The 16,552-nt window shown below is 36.8% G+C and overlaps 2 protein-coding genes across 4 annotated transcripts; one reads left to right on the top strand and one right to left on the bottom strand.

Moving 5' to 3' along the window:
* The first annotated feature begins 3,068 nt into the window (after nt 1–3,068).
* On the top strand, nt 3,069–7,844 carry LOC149008195 (histone deacetylase HDT1-like). 2 transcript variants are annotated; one of them, XM_089166814.1, is made up of 10 exons: nt 3,069–3,277; nt 4,816–4,886; nt 4,993–5,183; nt 5,315–5,349; nt 5,437–5,478; nt 5,622–5,818; nt 6,220–6,291; nt 6,411–6,492; nt 6,795–6,933; nt 7,061–7,844. In XM_089166814.1, the coding sequence occupies exons 1-10, from the start codon at nt 3,265–3,267 to the stop codon at nt 7,122–7,124; spliced, it is 906 nt and encodes a 301-aa protein (XP_089022940.1). In that variant the 5' UTR covers nt 3,069–3,264; the 3' UTR covers nt 7,125–7,844. The 2 variants fall into 2 exon arrangements, with proteins under 2 accessions (XP_089022940.1, XP_089022939.1); XM_089166813.1 differs by having other exon boundaries at nt 4,993–5,206; nt 5,335–5,349.
* A 5,775-nt stretch (nt 7,845–13,619) lies between these two features.
* Nucleotides 13,620–15,943, bottom strand: LOC149008194 (splicing factor U2af small subunit B-like). Of its 2 annotated transcripts, XM_089166724.1 has the most exons (6): nt 15,554–15,943; nt 14,900–14,986; nt 14,733–14,814; nt 14,523–14,649; nt 13,921–14,427; nt 13,620–13,808 (listed from the first exon to the last, which is right to left on the bottom strand). In XM_089166724.1, exons 1-5 carry the CDS (start codon nt 15,788–15,790, stop codon nt 13,965–13,967), a joined length of 996 nt encoding a protein of 331 aa, XP_089022850.1. In that variant the 5' UTR covers nt 15,791–15,943; the 3' UTR covers nt 13,620–13,808; nt 13,921–13,964. The 2 variants fall into 2 exon arrangements, with proteins under 2 accessions (XP_089022850.1, XP_089022849.1); XM_089166723.1 differs by having other exon boundaries at nt 13,620–14,427.
* Nucleotides 15,944–16,552: the final 609 nt, after the last annotated feature.

Genomic DNA, 16,552 nt, shown 5'->3' with positions numbered 1-16,552 from the left:
CTGCTCTCGGGTTCAAATGCTTTTTCTGATTTTGTGGATTTGCTGCGCTCTGATCAAATCGTTGATCTACTTCTCTCAGCATGGAGATTTTGATCCTTCATTTTTTTTCATAGGTCAGGCTTGTGGGGGTTTCTATCATTGACCTATTTCGTTTTTTGCGCTTATAGGCGGATTTTCTCAAATGTATGACGGAAGGGCTCAATTTTTTACTCTAAAAATTTGAGTGATAGGCCAACTGAGAAAGAGCAATCATTCAAAAACCATCAGTATCCAACTACAACCTCTTCTTTTAGGTTTGGGAAATTTTGGATGCCACACCCCCTTTATTAATATTAATGCAATGCAATCCCTTGAGTTATTTGATTATTAGACGGATTCTTATGACATACTTGCTGCCTCTATGGGGGCTCGCTCCGGGCGGGTTCGGATCACAATCAGTACACGGCTCTACGGATGAGTTGGGTTAGACAGGATTCTTATAATATGCACCGTTAATTTTAGTTAGTTTTTAGGGTAATTTTCATCTGGACCCCCTGAAGTTTGGTCTAAGTCACTTTTAGTCCAGTTTAAGTTTTCTTTTGCATATCGCTCCCCTGTAGTTTTAATAAATGATTAAATAAAGACAAGTTAAACAGAAACTGTTAATTTAATTAAATTTGTGACAAAAATACCCTTGTTTGGAATTTTTTATTTGTGCTTCCCACGAACGCTTCTTCTTCAGCATCGAATTTTCAAGCGAGAAGGGATAATCTGGTTGATGAAGTTTCTTAAGCATATACATTCCAAATCACAACCTCTCAAACCCTAAAAAACATCAAAATGGAAGTCATGAGGAACAAATTTCAAATTTCAAATTTCAATTCAATTCTGATCTGAGATGAAAGATTATTCCTCAGATACCATACCTATTCTAACCACTAGTTCTCTGAGAAAAAAAATTCAAAACGATGAATCCATAATCCAAGAAAAACAAAACAAGAGCACCTGCAAAAACGAAAAAAGAAAGTCAAAAGCCAAAAAAAAAAAAAAAAAAAACTGACTTTTTTCTATCTAACTGTAGAGGAACTTCAACTCGAATCCATCTAAAATAGAAGGAAAAAAAATCGAAAAAAAAAAGGAAGAAGAAAGACCATCAAACAAAGTCAGAAACTGAAAAAAAATTAAAAATTATAAATGGGTATATTCATGTATTCAATAATCTCCCACAACAAAAGAACCGATTGTTAAAAGATGCTTGCCTCTGCGATTCTACAGGATGAAGCAAAATATCCACTTCCAAGAAAAATACCAACTGTTCCAAGCTTGAAACATGAGAAAGGTAACACTTTTGAAGAGCGGTTACCCCGGTTGCAAACAGAGACCAGCAGTAGTAGCAGAAGAAGAGTAAGTCGTCCTCATTTTCTTTTTTGTGCAGTCGCATGAGGATCACAGATATGGTTTTGATCTCCAAATGTGGCTCACTCTCAGATCTTCTTCTTCGACGGCGATATATTCCGATTCCGACCGATAACTGTAAAAAGGGAATCGATGACTGTTTATTATTTATTTATTTTACGGTATTTACTTTAGTATATTAAAATTAAAATTAAAATAAATAAATCCAAACGACACAAGGGTATTTTTGTCACAAATTTAATTAAATTAATAGTTTTTGTTTAACTTGTCCTTATTTAATCATTTATTGAAACTACAGGGGAGCCATATGCAAAAGAAAACTTAAACTGGACTAAAGGTGACTTTGACCAAACCTCAGGGGGTCCAGATGAAAATTACCCTAGTTTTTATTTATCTACTTTGAAAATTTTTACTTATTTACTTGAATATTATTTCAGTATTCTTAAGTTTAAAAAAAGTTATAATTAGAAGTAGTAGTTACAAGTGGTAAAGACGAAGAAACAAACATAGTATCGTGTGTCGGCGATTTATCGTCGTGTCGCTGGGGGCGACACGAAACCCCCCAGCGATACGATTTTTTCATTTTATCGGCGATATATCGCCAATGTCGACTTTTCGAGTGTTGTCGGCGGCATTAAGGCGAAGACGAAGAATCCCGCAAGAACAGAGGAAGCTTTTGGAGCTGAAGCTGAAATAAATGATGGATGAAAAAAAGAGAGGAAGCTTTTGGAGCTGAAGCTGAAATAAATGATGGATGAAAAAAAGAGAGGAAGCTTTTTTGGGTCCGCTTCTCTCACAAGAAGCGACTCCCATACCCGTTATAACCACTCTCTTCTTTTGGGTCCGTTTCTCTGAATAGAGGAAGCTTTTGGAGCTGAAGATGAATTGGGTTTCACCCATTGTTGCTTCTGCTTCTTGGAATCGATTCTGCTTGAAGAAGAAAGCTGAGGAGATTGTTTACGGAGAGGTTCTAAGTGGGAAACGCGAAGGGTCGGTCCAGCTGCGGAAGATTGAAGGGCCTGCATCGTTTTGGTGAATCGGCCACCGGGAACCGTTGATGTGAGAGGATGTGGTGGGTGGCGCAGCTGATTTCATGTTTAAAATCATCACAACCTCCTGCCACCCGACACTAACCTTGCTCTTGATGCACTCTCTCAAGAAGGCAAAGTGGAGAGGCAAAGGGAGCACCCGTTCATCGTGATAGAACCAGGTGAGGTCGCACACTCGCACGGGAGAAGAAGAACGGCATCAACCAAAAGTCGCCCGACTTTTGGCGACATGTCGCCAGGGTCCGACACGGCTACACGGGCCGACATGTTGAACCTTGGAAACAAGTCGGTTTTTGTTCAAGTTATTTTTATTCTTTTAAAAATATTTAACTTGTTTACGTTAAGGCAATAAGTGTCTTTATATATTTTTATTTTATTAATTAAAATTAAATAACTCATGTGGGCATTAATTTTAGGGTGTTAATTCGGAAATGGAGCTCTTGTTTGAAAAAGAAAAAAAAAAAGGGAAAAAAAGGGCAGGGATTACTCTTAAAAATTTCCTCTTGCATTTCTGGAAGTAAACCGGATAACTATTTTGTTTTTTTCTGTTAAAAAAAGAAGAAAAAAATAAATATAAAAGCAACTCCATGTCTTTTTAATAATTAGTATTGGAAAACGAAGAAAATTTAGTTACTTCATGTCTTGATCGTTGCAGCTCGCAGGGAGCGGCAACTCCTTCGAAATGCATCCCAAACTTGGAAATATTTTTCAAAATATTTGGTTCGGTTGTTAAGTTCTTCTTGTTCATTTCATTTACCAGGTCCGAATTCCTACATTTGGTAGTATCCTTCACTGCCACTCGCTTTACGGTTGAAGAGTGATGGAATTCTGGGGTGATCTCTCTCACTATGTTCTTTGATCCTCTCAGATACTTTTCGTGTTTATGAATATGCTTTTTCTTTCAGGGTTTCAGTTTTTGTTAGTTCCATTTTCCTTCTTTGCTTGTTTGATGTAATCTTTAGTAATCGAACCTTTCGTTTTTCTCTCTAGGGTTCTTGTAGTATTGCTCTCGTTTTTTCTTTTAGCTTTCAATTAGTATTCTCTAGACATCTTGCAGAATTCCCCTGATTTTATATTAGCTCTCTATGAGGGTTGAATCTGGCATTTCAGATTGTTTTGATGGTTCGGATTTGATCGAAGTTCTGCTTTAATGTAGGTTATCGTTTTGTTTTGTGAGTTCTTCGCCGTCTTCCCCAGATCTCCCTCAAGTAGTTGATGCTGGGAGCGATTAAATTATATTGACAAAAATTTCACGAATGATAAGTTCGTAATGCCGACCTATTGAAACAGAATGCAGTTCCAAATGCTGTCAGATTGGGGGACAAAACCAAAGCTAAATTGAACAACCGTGTTATACTTATAATTATGCTGGCTAAATTAGTTACGGATCCATGGTTCTTATATAGAACATAATAAAGTCTACTGCCAGTTGCCTTTACTCAACTGCAAATTCAGTTATTTTGATAATGTCTGATAAAACCAATGATTTGTGAACAAAATTTCCATGTTGAAAAAATGGCATTCATCTGTTGGCATGTTTGTTATAAGATAATTCAATTTGTCATGGTTATTTATTAACTTCACTAGCATGTGATTTTAATATTAGGGATGTGCATTACTATGTATCCCTTTCAATGTATTTGCAATAAGTGACATTCGGTTTTTGTGATTCCAATATTGCTGGTTTTGATTTGTGTGATTTGTTGTCGTCTTTTATTTGGAATGTTTTATGTGTGATGATCTGGTGTGATCCATTAATTTTATTCCCTTCATATTCTAAACTTTAATAAGGATCTATTAGTGATTGAGCAGCATGTATCGGTTGAGCACAAATCTTGTACACTGTAGTTGAATCCAAGGGAGGGTAATATTGATCCTGCACTTTATTTTGTTAATGAGTAGATAATCTTCTAAGGTAAACTTGGTTGTTAAGGTTAACCATAGGTAAAATCTTAGAGTGAGTTTTATTTTAGGCGTTCATGCAATATGATTAGTAGTTTCTATTGGTTTTATTCTTCCCCCCCCCCCTCCCCCTCTTTATGTGGTGTGAGAAGAGAGAAGGGGGGGGGGGGTTTGATATTTGGGGGAGGGGTATGTCCTTGAGAATGTTGTTCTTGGTTTCAATGTGAATATTTTGACTTTTTAAACGTCATTTGTTCTCATCTCTTTTGTCGTGTAGTGTTGACTTCTTCAGCAGCTAGGGTGCCTTTAATGCTGTCTCTTGGTGGTGGCTTAAAAGAACTAATGTCCTTGCCAGTGACCCCCATGGGCCAAATTTTCTTTTCTTTTTTTCCCTTGTACTTTTGCAAGTTCTTCTATGATATTCCAACAATCTTTAGGCATAAACTTATACAGAAATGCTGTTGCCCAGGTGTTGAAGTCAAGGCCGGAGAACCTCTTAAGGTTAATCCTGGTGATGATAAGGTCCTGCATCTCTCGCAGGTTAGTATTGATGCCGACATTATTCCACTCATTGAAAAGCCTTCTTCTTTTGGATCTTAAGTCTTGTACTCCATTGAAACCTTCTTATAAATCCAACCCTTTGCAGGTATCTCTTGGTGAAGTGAAAAAGGATAAAAAAAATGAATCCGTTCTTCTTTATGTGAATGTTGATGGCCAGAAGCTTGTTTTTGGAACACTTTCGCATGAGAAATGTGCTCAAATAAATGTTGATTTTGTTTTTGAGAAGGAATTTGAACTATCTCACAACTGGAAAAATGGGAGTGTCTACTTTGTGGGGTACACATCTGTCTTTACAGAATATCCTTTACATGGTCACTTGTCACTATGCCCTTTTTAATTATTATCTTAGGGTTTATTTCTCAATTCAATAGTTAAAAGTGTGTCTTCGTTTTGATACCTTGACTTAGTTCTTCGATTGCATCCACATCGAATGATCATTCTGGTAGGTTATTTCAACTATGTTTGCATGCTCTTTTCCTTTTCTTGCATGACTTCTGACCCCTTTATTTCATTCTTTGGATTGGATCAGACACCCAGAAAGAGGAAATTCCGCTTCAAGCATCTGAGAATGGTTTGGGAAAATCGGAGACCCCTTTATTTCAATTTTTTAATTTTTGCATGTTCTTTTTCGTTTATGCTCTAAAAACCATGGTAGTGCTGTTAACTTTACTTTTAACAGCCTTCTTACAAACTCAACACTCTTTATATGTCTAGGAAAATCTGTGCAGAAGCAGGCAAAACTTGCAACAGGTAAAACTAATCCAGCAAAGCTTGGTCTTCCAGAAGCCAAGTCAAAGGTGAAGACTGCTGAACCAGAAAAAGGTAACACATCCAAAGAAGATGATGATGAGGAGGAGGATGATAGTGATGATGATGAAGACGATTCTGACGAGGATAAAATATCTGATGAGGTACTTTATGTCTTTATGCTTATTTAAGCTAGTTGTCATGTATGTACCTCCATTTAAATTCGAAGGTTCGGCACTTGTTTCGTCCAAGAAAAAAGGTCATGCACAGTTGGTTTTGTTTATTTAAGGATGTGGTGGTTTGTTCTCTCAACTTGAGTATGTGATGATATTCTTTTTTTTCCCAAGTCATAGTTGCTTCTCCTCAGAGAAACTGGTTCTGTAGAATCTGTTTGGTTGGTTTTGTTTATTTATATTGGTGTTTTGTTATCATAACCTTGAGTCTGTTCTGAAATTCATTTTTCTTATGGTCTTATTTTTCTGAACTGATAGTACTGTTGTAATTATATGTTATTTTTATGGACCATGTCTATTTTGTCACTTAATATTTTATGGACCTTAATCAGGACATTCTTGATGCTGCAAATGGTAGTTCAGATGATGAAGATGAAGAGACACCTACCCCACCACCCAAGAAGGTAGTCATTGTACTTTCTGTGTATGTTTCTTTACAATTCGATTGCTAATCTCTACCTAGTAGAGATTTTAGCACTAGATAATCGGCCTTGATGATTGTTTAATCCGTATGGTTGAACAGGATAAGAAGAGACCGTTGGCTTCTGCTGCAATAACTCCAGATGCTGCTAAAAAGGCAAAATTTGTTACCCCGCAGAAGATAGGTCATCTCCTTGTGCTTCCTCTTCACATTCTATTCCGTCATTTACTTTTCAGTTTCATTTTCTATTCCTGTTTCGCTACTGCTTATTTAAGCATTTGTCTAGAATTCTGATGTTTGCCCCTATACTAATCTAATGATAAAATTGTCAGTGCATTAAATAAAATTGAACCCTATTCTTACTGCAGCCATATGAATTTATTAGAAACAATCAAAAGAATCAGAATTGTGGCAAAAGGGATATTTGTTAAGCTACCAATGTTGGATTTCATTTCTTTAGCGTGGAGTTAGAATTTTTTTGTGCAGATGTAAAGAAGGGTGGTGGCCGTACTGCAACACCTCACCCCAGCAAGCAAGCTGCGAAGATTCCTGCAAGCGATGACAAGTCCAAGGGACAACAAACACCAAAATCTGCAGGCCAGTTTTCATGCAAATCCTGCAATAAGTATGTCTTTATTATACTGAGATTTGGCTTTTCTTTTTTGAGTAAAATATCATTTATTTCTTCTCTTCCCATTGTGAACTTAATACTTAAAAACTCTGCTAATGCAAAATTTCTCCATTGTACCCAGGTCTTTCAGCTCTGACCGTGGTCTGCATGATCATAACAAGGCAAAACATAGCGCCGGCAAGTGAAGCAAGGCTGTTTAAAAGTCAAGCAGAGTGGTGACAAGTGAAACGAGGCAGATTAAAGCGTACAGTTAATTTTTTTTCAATCTTGGTTTTTTGATGGAGAGCTGGTGAACTGGTTTCTGGGGGGCTTTTTGCAACTAAATGGTGAAGTCTGGTTTCTGGAGTCCTTTTGCAAAGAGGTGATATTAATATGACCCAATGGAAGAAACAATTATAGCAACTAGAAAGTAGGCTTATGGTACTAGTGTAAATCTGAAAAAAAGATCTTTATTAATTTCTAGTTAAAATTCATAATGATTCAGTCTTAGGAAACGAGGGGTTCTTGAGTCCAGCCCCTGTGCAGGCTCAGGGTGGGCCAACTTGGCACTTGTTCATTCTGTGGAACAAGGGGTTGGTATTAATATGGGTGAGTGTCACCTCTAAATCTTCAATCTCTGTTCTGTTTTCTGGTCATTTGCATCTGAAAGAGAAAAGACCAAGCTCAAAATTGAAATTCATTTGACCATCAATAGCAACTGCCGAGATTATCCATAAACCCAAGTCCTTTGAGTGTTGCTTCGGGTTGGTGCACCAAGATAAAGATCTTTCTATTATGCTAAATTCTCTTTTTTTCTTTTTTCCTTCTGTTTTATTTGTTGGGTTTTTAGATTTCATTATGCTTGAGAAAATTTAATATTTCATTCTGTCCCTCGGCAATACAAAAGCTTAGTGGGTGTATAATAATAATTGAAGAAACATTTTACTTCATTAATAATAGAAAATTATTAGTTATTTTAAACGTCTGTTGGTTGAAAAGAGTTATTTGATCGATAATAACTTCTTTCTCTGATGTTCCTAGATCTACTAAATTAGTAGTAGATTCTTTATTTAAATTGGCTTAATGAGTAAATCTTCTAATTGATTGAGATTTGTCAAATCTTTAAATTTTGCAACTCAATAGAGCCGATGCTGACTCTGTTATACAATAAATTTACTTTCGACCCCAACACCCCACCTTTTCCACCCAAAAAAAAAACCCCAACACCCCACCTCTTAGGGAAAAAAAAAAGAAAAGAAAAAACTTAGCATGGCAAAATAGCTACAAATTGAAAAGTTAAGGTGGCATTTGGTTCCGCAATCCTGTGGAATCAGCTTCCATGGGATCATGATTCTGAAATTAAAATCGTGTTTGGTTTGAAAGTGACTCGGAATCCATGTGATTCCATCGAGTCAGGTAATTCTACTTTTCAAGTTAAATGGGTGATTCTGTGGAAACAAAATTTGGAGTTGATATAAATAAACAAAATTTGTGAAATCGCATTCGATCTAAACCGTCACAGCCATTGAAGCGAAGAAAGAACATTGCGCAAGGATTCTCTGCAACTCGAAATCGCTTGGTGCTTTCGGCTTCTGCAAAGATGAAGATGAAGGTGTAGTTTGATCGCTTGGTATTTTCAAGAGTTCTTAAACCCTCGACCCGGTTTCAGTCGCGGCCGGAAATGACTCACTTCCATCCTATTTTCGATACCAAGACCTGAAACCCTCACCGACGAATAGTGGAACAAGGTTTCTGTTTCGGGCTTCTCTTCTTCATCTCAGTTTCGTACTTCTCTCAGGTGTTATAGAACACTAGAAGTCTGAAACTACAAATCTCTTCTTCTGTTGGTTTTGTATTTTTGTTTTACTTCCTGCGTTATCTGTTTCAAGCCTCCAACTTGAATCCGTTAATGGCATCTCATTAGTTTATTTCAAGATTTGGAAATATCTCAAAATGAGCTTTATTTCAAGATTTGCAAACCGTTTCTCTAGTGGGTTCTCTAGAAACCCAAATGCTCGTCCCTTTTTCTTCAAAATTGATCGAATTGAATTGGGTTTCTCGGACATTTAGTGCTCCTGCAATGAAAGATGAGGAGGAAGAGGAAGTAGAGATTGATCAGAGGAGACTTCCTGCAGATTAGGAACCCTTCAAATTTCGATCCCGCAAAGCACCGAAGTCCTCCGAGTGATCGGGTTTTCATGTTGGTAGATGAAGTTTTGCAGACAGATTCACTTTCAGAATCACGTAACCAAACGGTGATTTTGACTGATTCACTTTCCAGAATCAGGGTAACTGACAGGTTTTTTTAGGAATATGATTCTACTGAACCTAATTCCACAGACTCATGTTTCTCTAGAAACATGATTCTGAACCCAATTCCACATGATTGCGGAACCAAACGCCACCTAAGGGTATTGAAATGAACACAATAGAAGCACTTTTGAAAACTAAAATTTTGGTTTAAAGAATAGAATATTCTGGTCTAAAATATGATGCCCTACAAATCAAATACTAAGAACATATAACAAAATTTCATCAAAACTTGTAAAATTTTTACTGAAAATTTCTATTTTGGGAACTTCGAAACAAAAAATTAGGGGACCCAAAAAACTCCCAAGTTTCGATCGAAACTGTCAAAAATTCATTTAAACTTGTTGAAACCTTGAAACCTGTCGAAGCCTAGTTCAACCCTGCTAGATTAATTGGTTCATGAGAAAAAAAATTTTTAAATTTCGTGGGAAACCTGGAAAATTTTGTAGAAACTCGAAAATTTGAAAATTTTTGTGGAAATCTAGGAAATTTCGTGAAAACTTGGAAAATTTACCTAAGACTTTTCTTTGCAAGTTTCGTAGCTTTCTCATATTTTCAATTTTATTTGTTTCTTTCATGTTTTCCCAAATACCCCCTCCATCAGGACTTCCATATCCAAATTGTGTATTCTCTTAGACTGGTTATCTTAGGCATGTTGATGACCAAACTTATAAAGTTACAGTTGTTGATTACCTTGATGACGATAAGCATATAATATTATGGGATATCTATCTTCGTTGGTTGGAGGAGAGGATGTTACAGACATAGTACTACTCAGCTCACATGATGGATCCCCCGAGGCACTTCTATTGGCATTGAGTTGTACTTTCTTTTTATTGTTAGTTACTTTGTATTTGATGTTTTGAAGTTAAAAATTATATATTAAATGTTATGTACTTAGGTAGTTAAATTTATAATGTACTTTTCGGACAATTCTACATTGATGTTATGTACATTAAATGACATATCTACATTGATTTTTTTTTTTTGTAGCAAAATACAGTCAATTTGTTCTTTATACTCTAATTAGTTTAAATGCAAAGTTCTATGCTAAAATACTCCCTAAAACTTGTCGAAACTTGTACAAAAAAGTATTAAGTTTCCTCGAAATTTCTCAGTTTCCCACTTAAGTTTTTCAATTTGATGGCCGAATATGGGTATTAGGTGGTGGGGGTAGATTTTGCATCTCCATCCACTCCAATCTCGTTTGTGAGAGGTAATTGATTGGTTTATTCATTAATACTAAGAAATTCTTAAGCGCACCCACCGCATTGGAAGTCCGGAACTAATGAATCTCCCAACCTTGCAAATCTTACAAAAATACATTACCAAGAGTTAGAAGGTGGTTTTCTAAGTGGTAAAGGGCCTCCTAAATACTTTGGTTTGCCATTGGATTGCCAATGGATTTTGGGTCCTAAGGTAGCTCTCTTTCATGCATTAAGTGATAGAGTTGAAGACAAATTTCAAGGATGGACAAAGAAGTTATTAAACCATACAAGGGAAATTCTTCTGAAGTTTGTAGCTCTTCTTTCAACTACTTATGCAACCTCCTCCCATTTCAAAATTCTCAAGTCTATTCACAACAAAGTCAAGGCACGAGGGCAAGATTTTTTTGGGGTGGAACAAGAGACAAATCAACCATTCATTGGATGTCATGGCAATAATAAAAGTAAAGGGGGAATAGGTTTAAAGGACCCTTGGATGCAAAATAGAGCTTTGTTACGCCAGGTGGCTTGGTGCTTATTTTCTCAACCGGAGGCTCATTGGGAAAATTTTCTAAATTAGATATACTTTCCTAACTCTTCTTTTCTTGAAGCTAAAGTGGGAAACAATCCATCATGGGCTTGGAGGAGTATTATTGAACATAGGAAGGTGGTAAAACAAGGCTGATATGGAAGATCGGAGGAGGTGGCCAAATCGATGTTTGGAAGGATCCATGGGTGCCCGGTTTGAAAATTTTTACGATCTACTCTGAGAAACATGAGGATTCAATGATCTCCAGGTGGTTGACTTGATAGACCAAGAAACTAGAACTTGGAAGATCAATGAAATCCATAGATGGTTCTCATCAGCTGAAGCTATTTCCATTCTAAGCATTTTGTTGGCGTTATTTCCATCAATTTATTTGACTCTAGTTTTTTTTTTGGGGGGGGGGGAAGGGGCACAAAATAGACAAATTTTCTCATATATAATTCAAGTGCTATACAAAGAACTGGAGGAGAAAAAAAACCCATTGTCTTCAAAACTTCGTAGTTGGGAAGAAATGGATAAAGAGCAATGGAGGGAGGTGTTGAAATGCAACCCAAAACAAAGAATTTATTACGAAGGGCATGTAATGAATCAGTGGCTATTATTGTGAATCTGAATCATAGAGGTATTTAAGTAGATATTTTATGTGGAGAATGCGGCCAACAGCCCATGTATTGCTACACTGCTCATTTGCAAGAAAAGTATGGTTTGGGTGCCCTTTCTCTTGGAAGGTTTTAAAAAAAAACTGTCTAATTAAATGATTAGATCTTTCATCTTTCAAAGGAAAGGCTTTGATAAAACTGGAAGTTGTGAAGCTGAAAAACTGAAAAGCTTGAATTAGTTCATCGCTTGGTGGATTTGGAAGGAGAGGAATGACTGAGTGGTAGGTGAAAGAATTTGGAAGCCTGCAGAAACTATTGAAGCAACAAATATGGCTGCATAAATAATGTACCCATGTACATAAATAATGTATTGCCGCAACAAATTGAATTAAATTTTTGCACTAATCTACCAAGAAGTAACAAAAATATTCTGATGTGTGCAGGGATTTTTAACCACCAGCTAGGACTGGCGAGATGGAGCATTGGGAGATGCAAAGATAGACATATAGAGTCTTATCAATTTTGGAAGACAAAACACAAATTCATTGTTGGAAGCAACTCTTTTTGGGATACAAACTGGGATGGATATAGCAACCAATGATGGAATTGACATAGAAGAAATATGGATTAACTATCAACAGATTCAGGATTTTTACCTCAACCATCAAAAGGAACATGGCCTCTAAGGGAAGTACAGAAACTAATGAAACTTGCCAACACAACAAAAACAATTATATATGGCAATTTCCCAAACTCTATGCTCCAAATCTACTATGAACATTTAGCTTTTTCGACAACTAATCAAACGGATGACTGTAATAGATTATTATCCTATGGCTGTAGGTGCGTTCTGGACGTTTAATTAATAGTAATTTCTTTTCTTCAATAAAAAAAAACAAAAAAACAAAAAAACAAAAAAACAAATATGGCTGCAATAGAGTTTTGGCTAGATCAAAGGGAAAAAAGTGCATCTCCTTCATCTAGAGAGATGCAAGAAGATGAAGCCCTTCTCCAGTGGGAACCTCCACCTCATGAATGTGTTAAAATCAATACAAAAGCTACTTGGAATCAAAGGTCACAAATTGGAGAAGGTATTATCACTGTGAAGGAACTCCTCTTTGGTGGGTATTAATTCCTGGTTAGTTTAACTCAACAGAGGAAGGAGAAGTGGTGACATTCAGATCAGGTCTTCTGGAAGCACATAAGAAGGGTTTTAACTCCGTTCTAATCGAGTTTGATTGTAAACAACTTACTAAATACATCAAAGGAGAGCAGCAGTTGACAACTTCCGTGGAGCCATTGGTGAAGGACATCTTGTTTCTTTGTGATAATTTTGAATGCGGTTTAGCTACGTAATTACCTAGATGTTCCAACACTATGACATATCTCTCAGCCCAGAAGGCCCTTTAGGTTTAGGATCCGAAAGTTTGGCCTCTTTCCACTAATTGGTTGAGAGAGCTTTGTTCCTCAACCTTTCCTACCTGTTCTTAACGAAAGGCTTGGTTACCCAAAAAAAAAAACAAAAAACTTACAAAAATATCCCCATTAAGCACAGCAAGGATGGATGTAGTATTGGCAATTAAAAGCCAACCTGCCAATCTGCATCCCTTTGCAAGTTTAAAAGAGCTTTTGTAATGATTCTTGCCACCATTAAAATCTGTCAATCAGCTGATATTGCAACCAACATGTACACAAATTTTATGGAAAGCTTCAATATATAGTAGATGACCATGAGCTTGGAAACCTGAACCTGCAGGCTGCAAAACTCATAAAGCAGGTAAGACCACAACTTCAATGGAACAGAAAATGTAAAAGATCAAATGCAACATGAAAAAATTGACTGGCCTTGTATGTATGCAGTAGTCATAGCATGGTTAATTCATGGTAGAATGCATGTAAATACAAAGCCAAAAATGGGTTGACCACTTGACAGTTTCCCACAAAGCTATAAGGGGATGTTGTTTTGAAAAATTTTAAACTTCAAAGAAATGAGAGAGTGGATAAAACATTGATATAGAAGCATCAAGAAATTCTTTCTTCCAACAGAAAATTGAAAAGAATTTGAAATAAGGACGTTGATCAGCAGAGCAAAATGGCTGGGTAACTTGGGCGTGTTCACAACCACACAACTGAGGAAAATCATGGAGACTAAGCAAGGAAAGAATAGGAACCAAAAAATAAAAAAAGGTTTTGCAATCCATATCATAGAACTGTGAACCTGTACACCACCTGCACAGTGGAAAATGGGCTGTGAGCTATATTAAGTAAATTGATGATTTCTGGAAAATGCAACCATCTCAAAAGGGACTGTCATAGAGATGCTCTCGAGCAAGAGCCAAACCAGAAAACTCCAGTTGTGTCACTAGTTGGATCCCATTACTTTTGCTACCTCCGCTGCGGCTGGTCAGTGTAATGGCCTTCGTTTTGACTATATGCATAGCTTTCATTATCGTTAGGATCAATATTTCCATTAGTCTGCTTATCAGATTGAGCTGCTTCCCTCTCCCTGTTCCACTGCTCAATTTTAGCCCTTCTTTCAGCACTACCTTCCCTCTCCCTGTTCCACTGCTCAATTTTATCCCTTCTTTCAGCACCACCTTCTCTGATTGGACTCCTATTCCTCCTCCTTCCTCCAGCGCTTGGGCTTCTTCCCCTCCTTCGTCCTGGGCTTCGGCTCCTCGGCCTTCTACCTCGATCATCAAAGTCTTTGTTATCCCTGTCATCATGATATCTACCATGACCACGGCCACCATGAGGTGGCTGTCCATTATAATTGCGTTGCCTAGGTGGACTTCTGCTACGGCTGTGCCTCCGTTGGTACCTCCCAAACAGATGCCGCCTCAATTCCCTGGAAACAATGAACCAGAAAGCAAATAATAAGTATCATGGACACCACTGAGTGCATATGAAATGAATTGCTTAGAAGTTCACTAATTGTATGACCTGCTAATCTTTTTCAGATGCATAAAATTGCAATAGCCACCACGATTGCACGTGTTCTCTTCATATTGTCTGCATGTGGCCTCTCGGAAATCCGTCACGGGAGAAAAGTCGGCCATAATTGGACGTCCTGGAATATTGGACTAATCTTAGTTAACAGATTGGGATAACAACATTCCAACTTTGAGTTCAACAAGAAGTAAAGCATCTAACCTGCATAAAATCTTCCATTGAGGTTCTTCAGTGCATTTGCAGCATGCTCCTCTTCTCTAAACTGAACATATACGTTACCGACCTGTTCATGAAAGATTGAGTGAGTTGTCATAACAGGATAGAACTTCAAAAGAAGAAACCAAAAGTTTAAGGTTCTTGGGGATTACCATGTGATCAGCCAGATTGTCACAAATATTTAAGCTTTCAATCTCTCCATATTTGTTCAACTCCTCAAATAGATCCTCATAGAAATCCTGAAAATCAAATGGCAAACATACCCAGATCATATATCCTCAAAGTGTGGACATTAGTGATACAATAAAGACACACTTTACACAACAAATCAATACTTCACGAACTACTAGAAAATCTCCAGTGTACATGTCATGAACTAGAAAAGTAGCCAAACCACACAGAAACATCAACTTAATGCAAAGAACAACATGAAAATCAAGGAAAACCGAGAAACATAAAAGACACAACGGAGATTTCAAGTAGGTGTTTCCACAATAGACATATGATGAAATCTATCAACGGAAAAAACAAAAACCACATAAAAAAAATTTAAAAGAAGATCGGAAATTCCATAAAATCCTCACCTATCCATACACAATCACAGAAATTTTAAGGGAACATTACAACAGAGTAGACAGTCACAAATTGAATTAAGAGGGAAGCCGTTACGTTAAATTCATGGTAAGAATTCTAATAACATCCCAACCAATACATAGAAATCAATAAAACTCGAAAATGGACATTAGAAGAAATTCGAACAAGAAAGGAGATAATTCCCTGCGAATAAAAAGAAAAGAAAAGAAAACCTCGTAGTGTTCCTGGACTTTGCGAGGATCTACGGCCTGCTCCTGAGGATCAACTCCAGGGGTGATCATATCAGGTCTTTGATACATATTGGCGATAAGCAATGTTGGACTAATGCTCGGCTTAGTATGGAGCCTGGAACATCTCTCACCATGTCTGCATGCTCCGATCTTGAAGTAAAACGGGCAATTCACCCGATCCTTCTCCGTTCCGAATATAGATGCTAAGTGCTCCGCCATTGATCGATGAGCTCTATCTCTCTCTTACAGTTTCACACAATCGCAATGTCTCTTTCGCTTCCACCCTGTGATCTAGGGTTTTAATTTTTGCAAGTCCAGCGAAAACCAGGGTGTACGAAACGAATTGCGGAGAAGAGGTCTATATAATGTACAATTCAAGTCTCCGATTCAAACTATGATTTTTACTTTGATCGTCAAATTGGAACCGGAACGAACCAAGATATTATAGGTTCTAAAGGGAAAATTACTCTTGCCCTAGTAGTTTGATTTTTTTACTAACAAAACCCTGTCTTTTACGAAATTACTTTGCCCCTTTCTTATAACAGTGTTAAGTAGCCGTTAAGTTTGAATATGTAATGTCTAATTTGTCTTTTATTAAAATTAAGAAATTAAAAGAAGATGTTATTTCAGTTATAAAAACCAGATTAAATGTCGGTTTACCATAAACTTCATTTATTTTGAAATTAAAGGAATGAGCAAAATCCAAATCCGATTTGATTTCCCCTTCCCTAAACTTCATTTACTTTGAATTAAGAAATTGGGAAAAATCCAAATGATTTAGTTTCTCCCTTTTACTAAGCTTCATTTATTTTGAATTAAAGAAATTGACAAAATCCAAATCCGAATTGATTTCCCACCTTCACTAAACTTCATTTATTTTGAATTCATCTATTTTGAATTAAAGAAATGAGCGAAATCCAAATCCAATATGATTTTCCATAGTCATTAAACTTCATTTATTTTGAAAATATTTTAGGTGAA

The sequence above is a fragment of the Hakea prostrata genome, chromosome 8 (assembly GCF_041222555.1).
Source record: "Hakea prostrata isolate BN-2017 chromosome 8, UWA_Hpros_2, whole genome shotgun sequence".
NCBI lineage: Eukaryota > Viridiplantae > Streptophyta > Magnoliopsida > Proteales > Proteaceae > Hakea > Hakea prostrata.
The sequence above is the reverse complement of the archived record's forward strand: the minus strand, read 5'-3'. Positions and strand labels throughout refer to the sequence as shown.

Coding starts and splice junctions, on each gene's coding strand:
- LOC149008194 (XM_089166723.1), bottom strand. CDS start 15,790: ATGGCGGAGCACTTAGCATCTATATTCGGAACGGAGAAGGATCGGGTG. Junction 14,987..15,553: donor AAGTCCAGGAACACTACGAG/GTTTTCTTTTCT, acceptor TTTGATTTTCAG/GATTTCTATGAGGATCTATT. Junction 14,815..14,899: donor ACAATCTGGCTGATCACATG/GTAATCCCCAAG, acceptor TTTCATGAACAG/GTCGGTAACGTATATGTTCA.
- LOC149008195 (XM_089166813.1), top strand. Junction 6,292..6,410: donor CTACCCCACCACCCAAGAAG/GTAGTCATTGTA, acceptor ATGGTTGAACAG/GATAAGAAGAGACCGTTGGC. Junction 6,934..7,060: donor TCATGCAAATCCTGCAATAA/GTATGTCTTTAT, acceptor CATTGTACCCAG/GTCTTTCAGCTCTGACCGTG.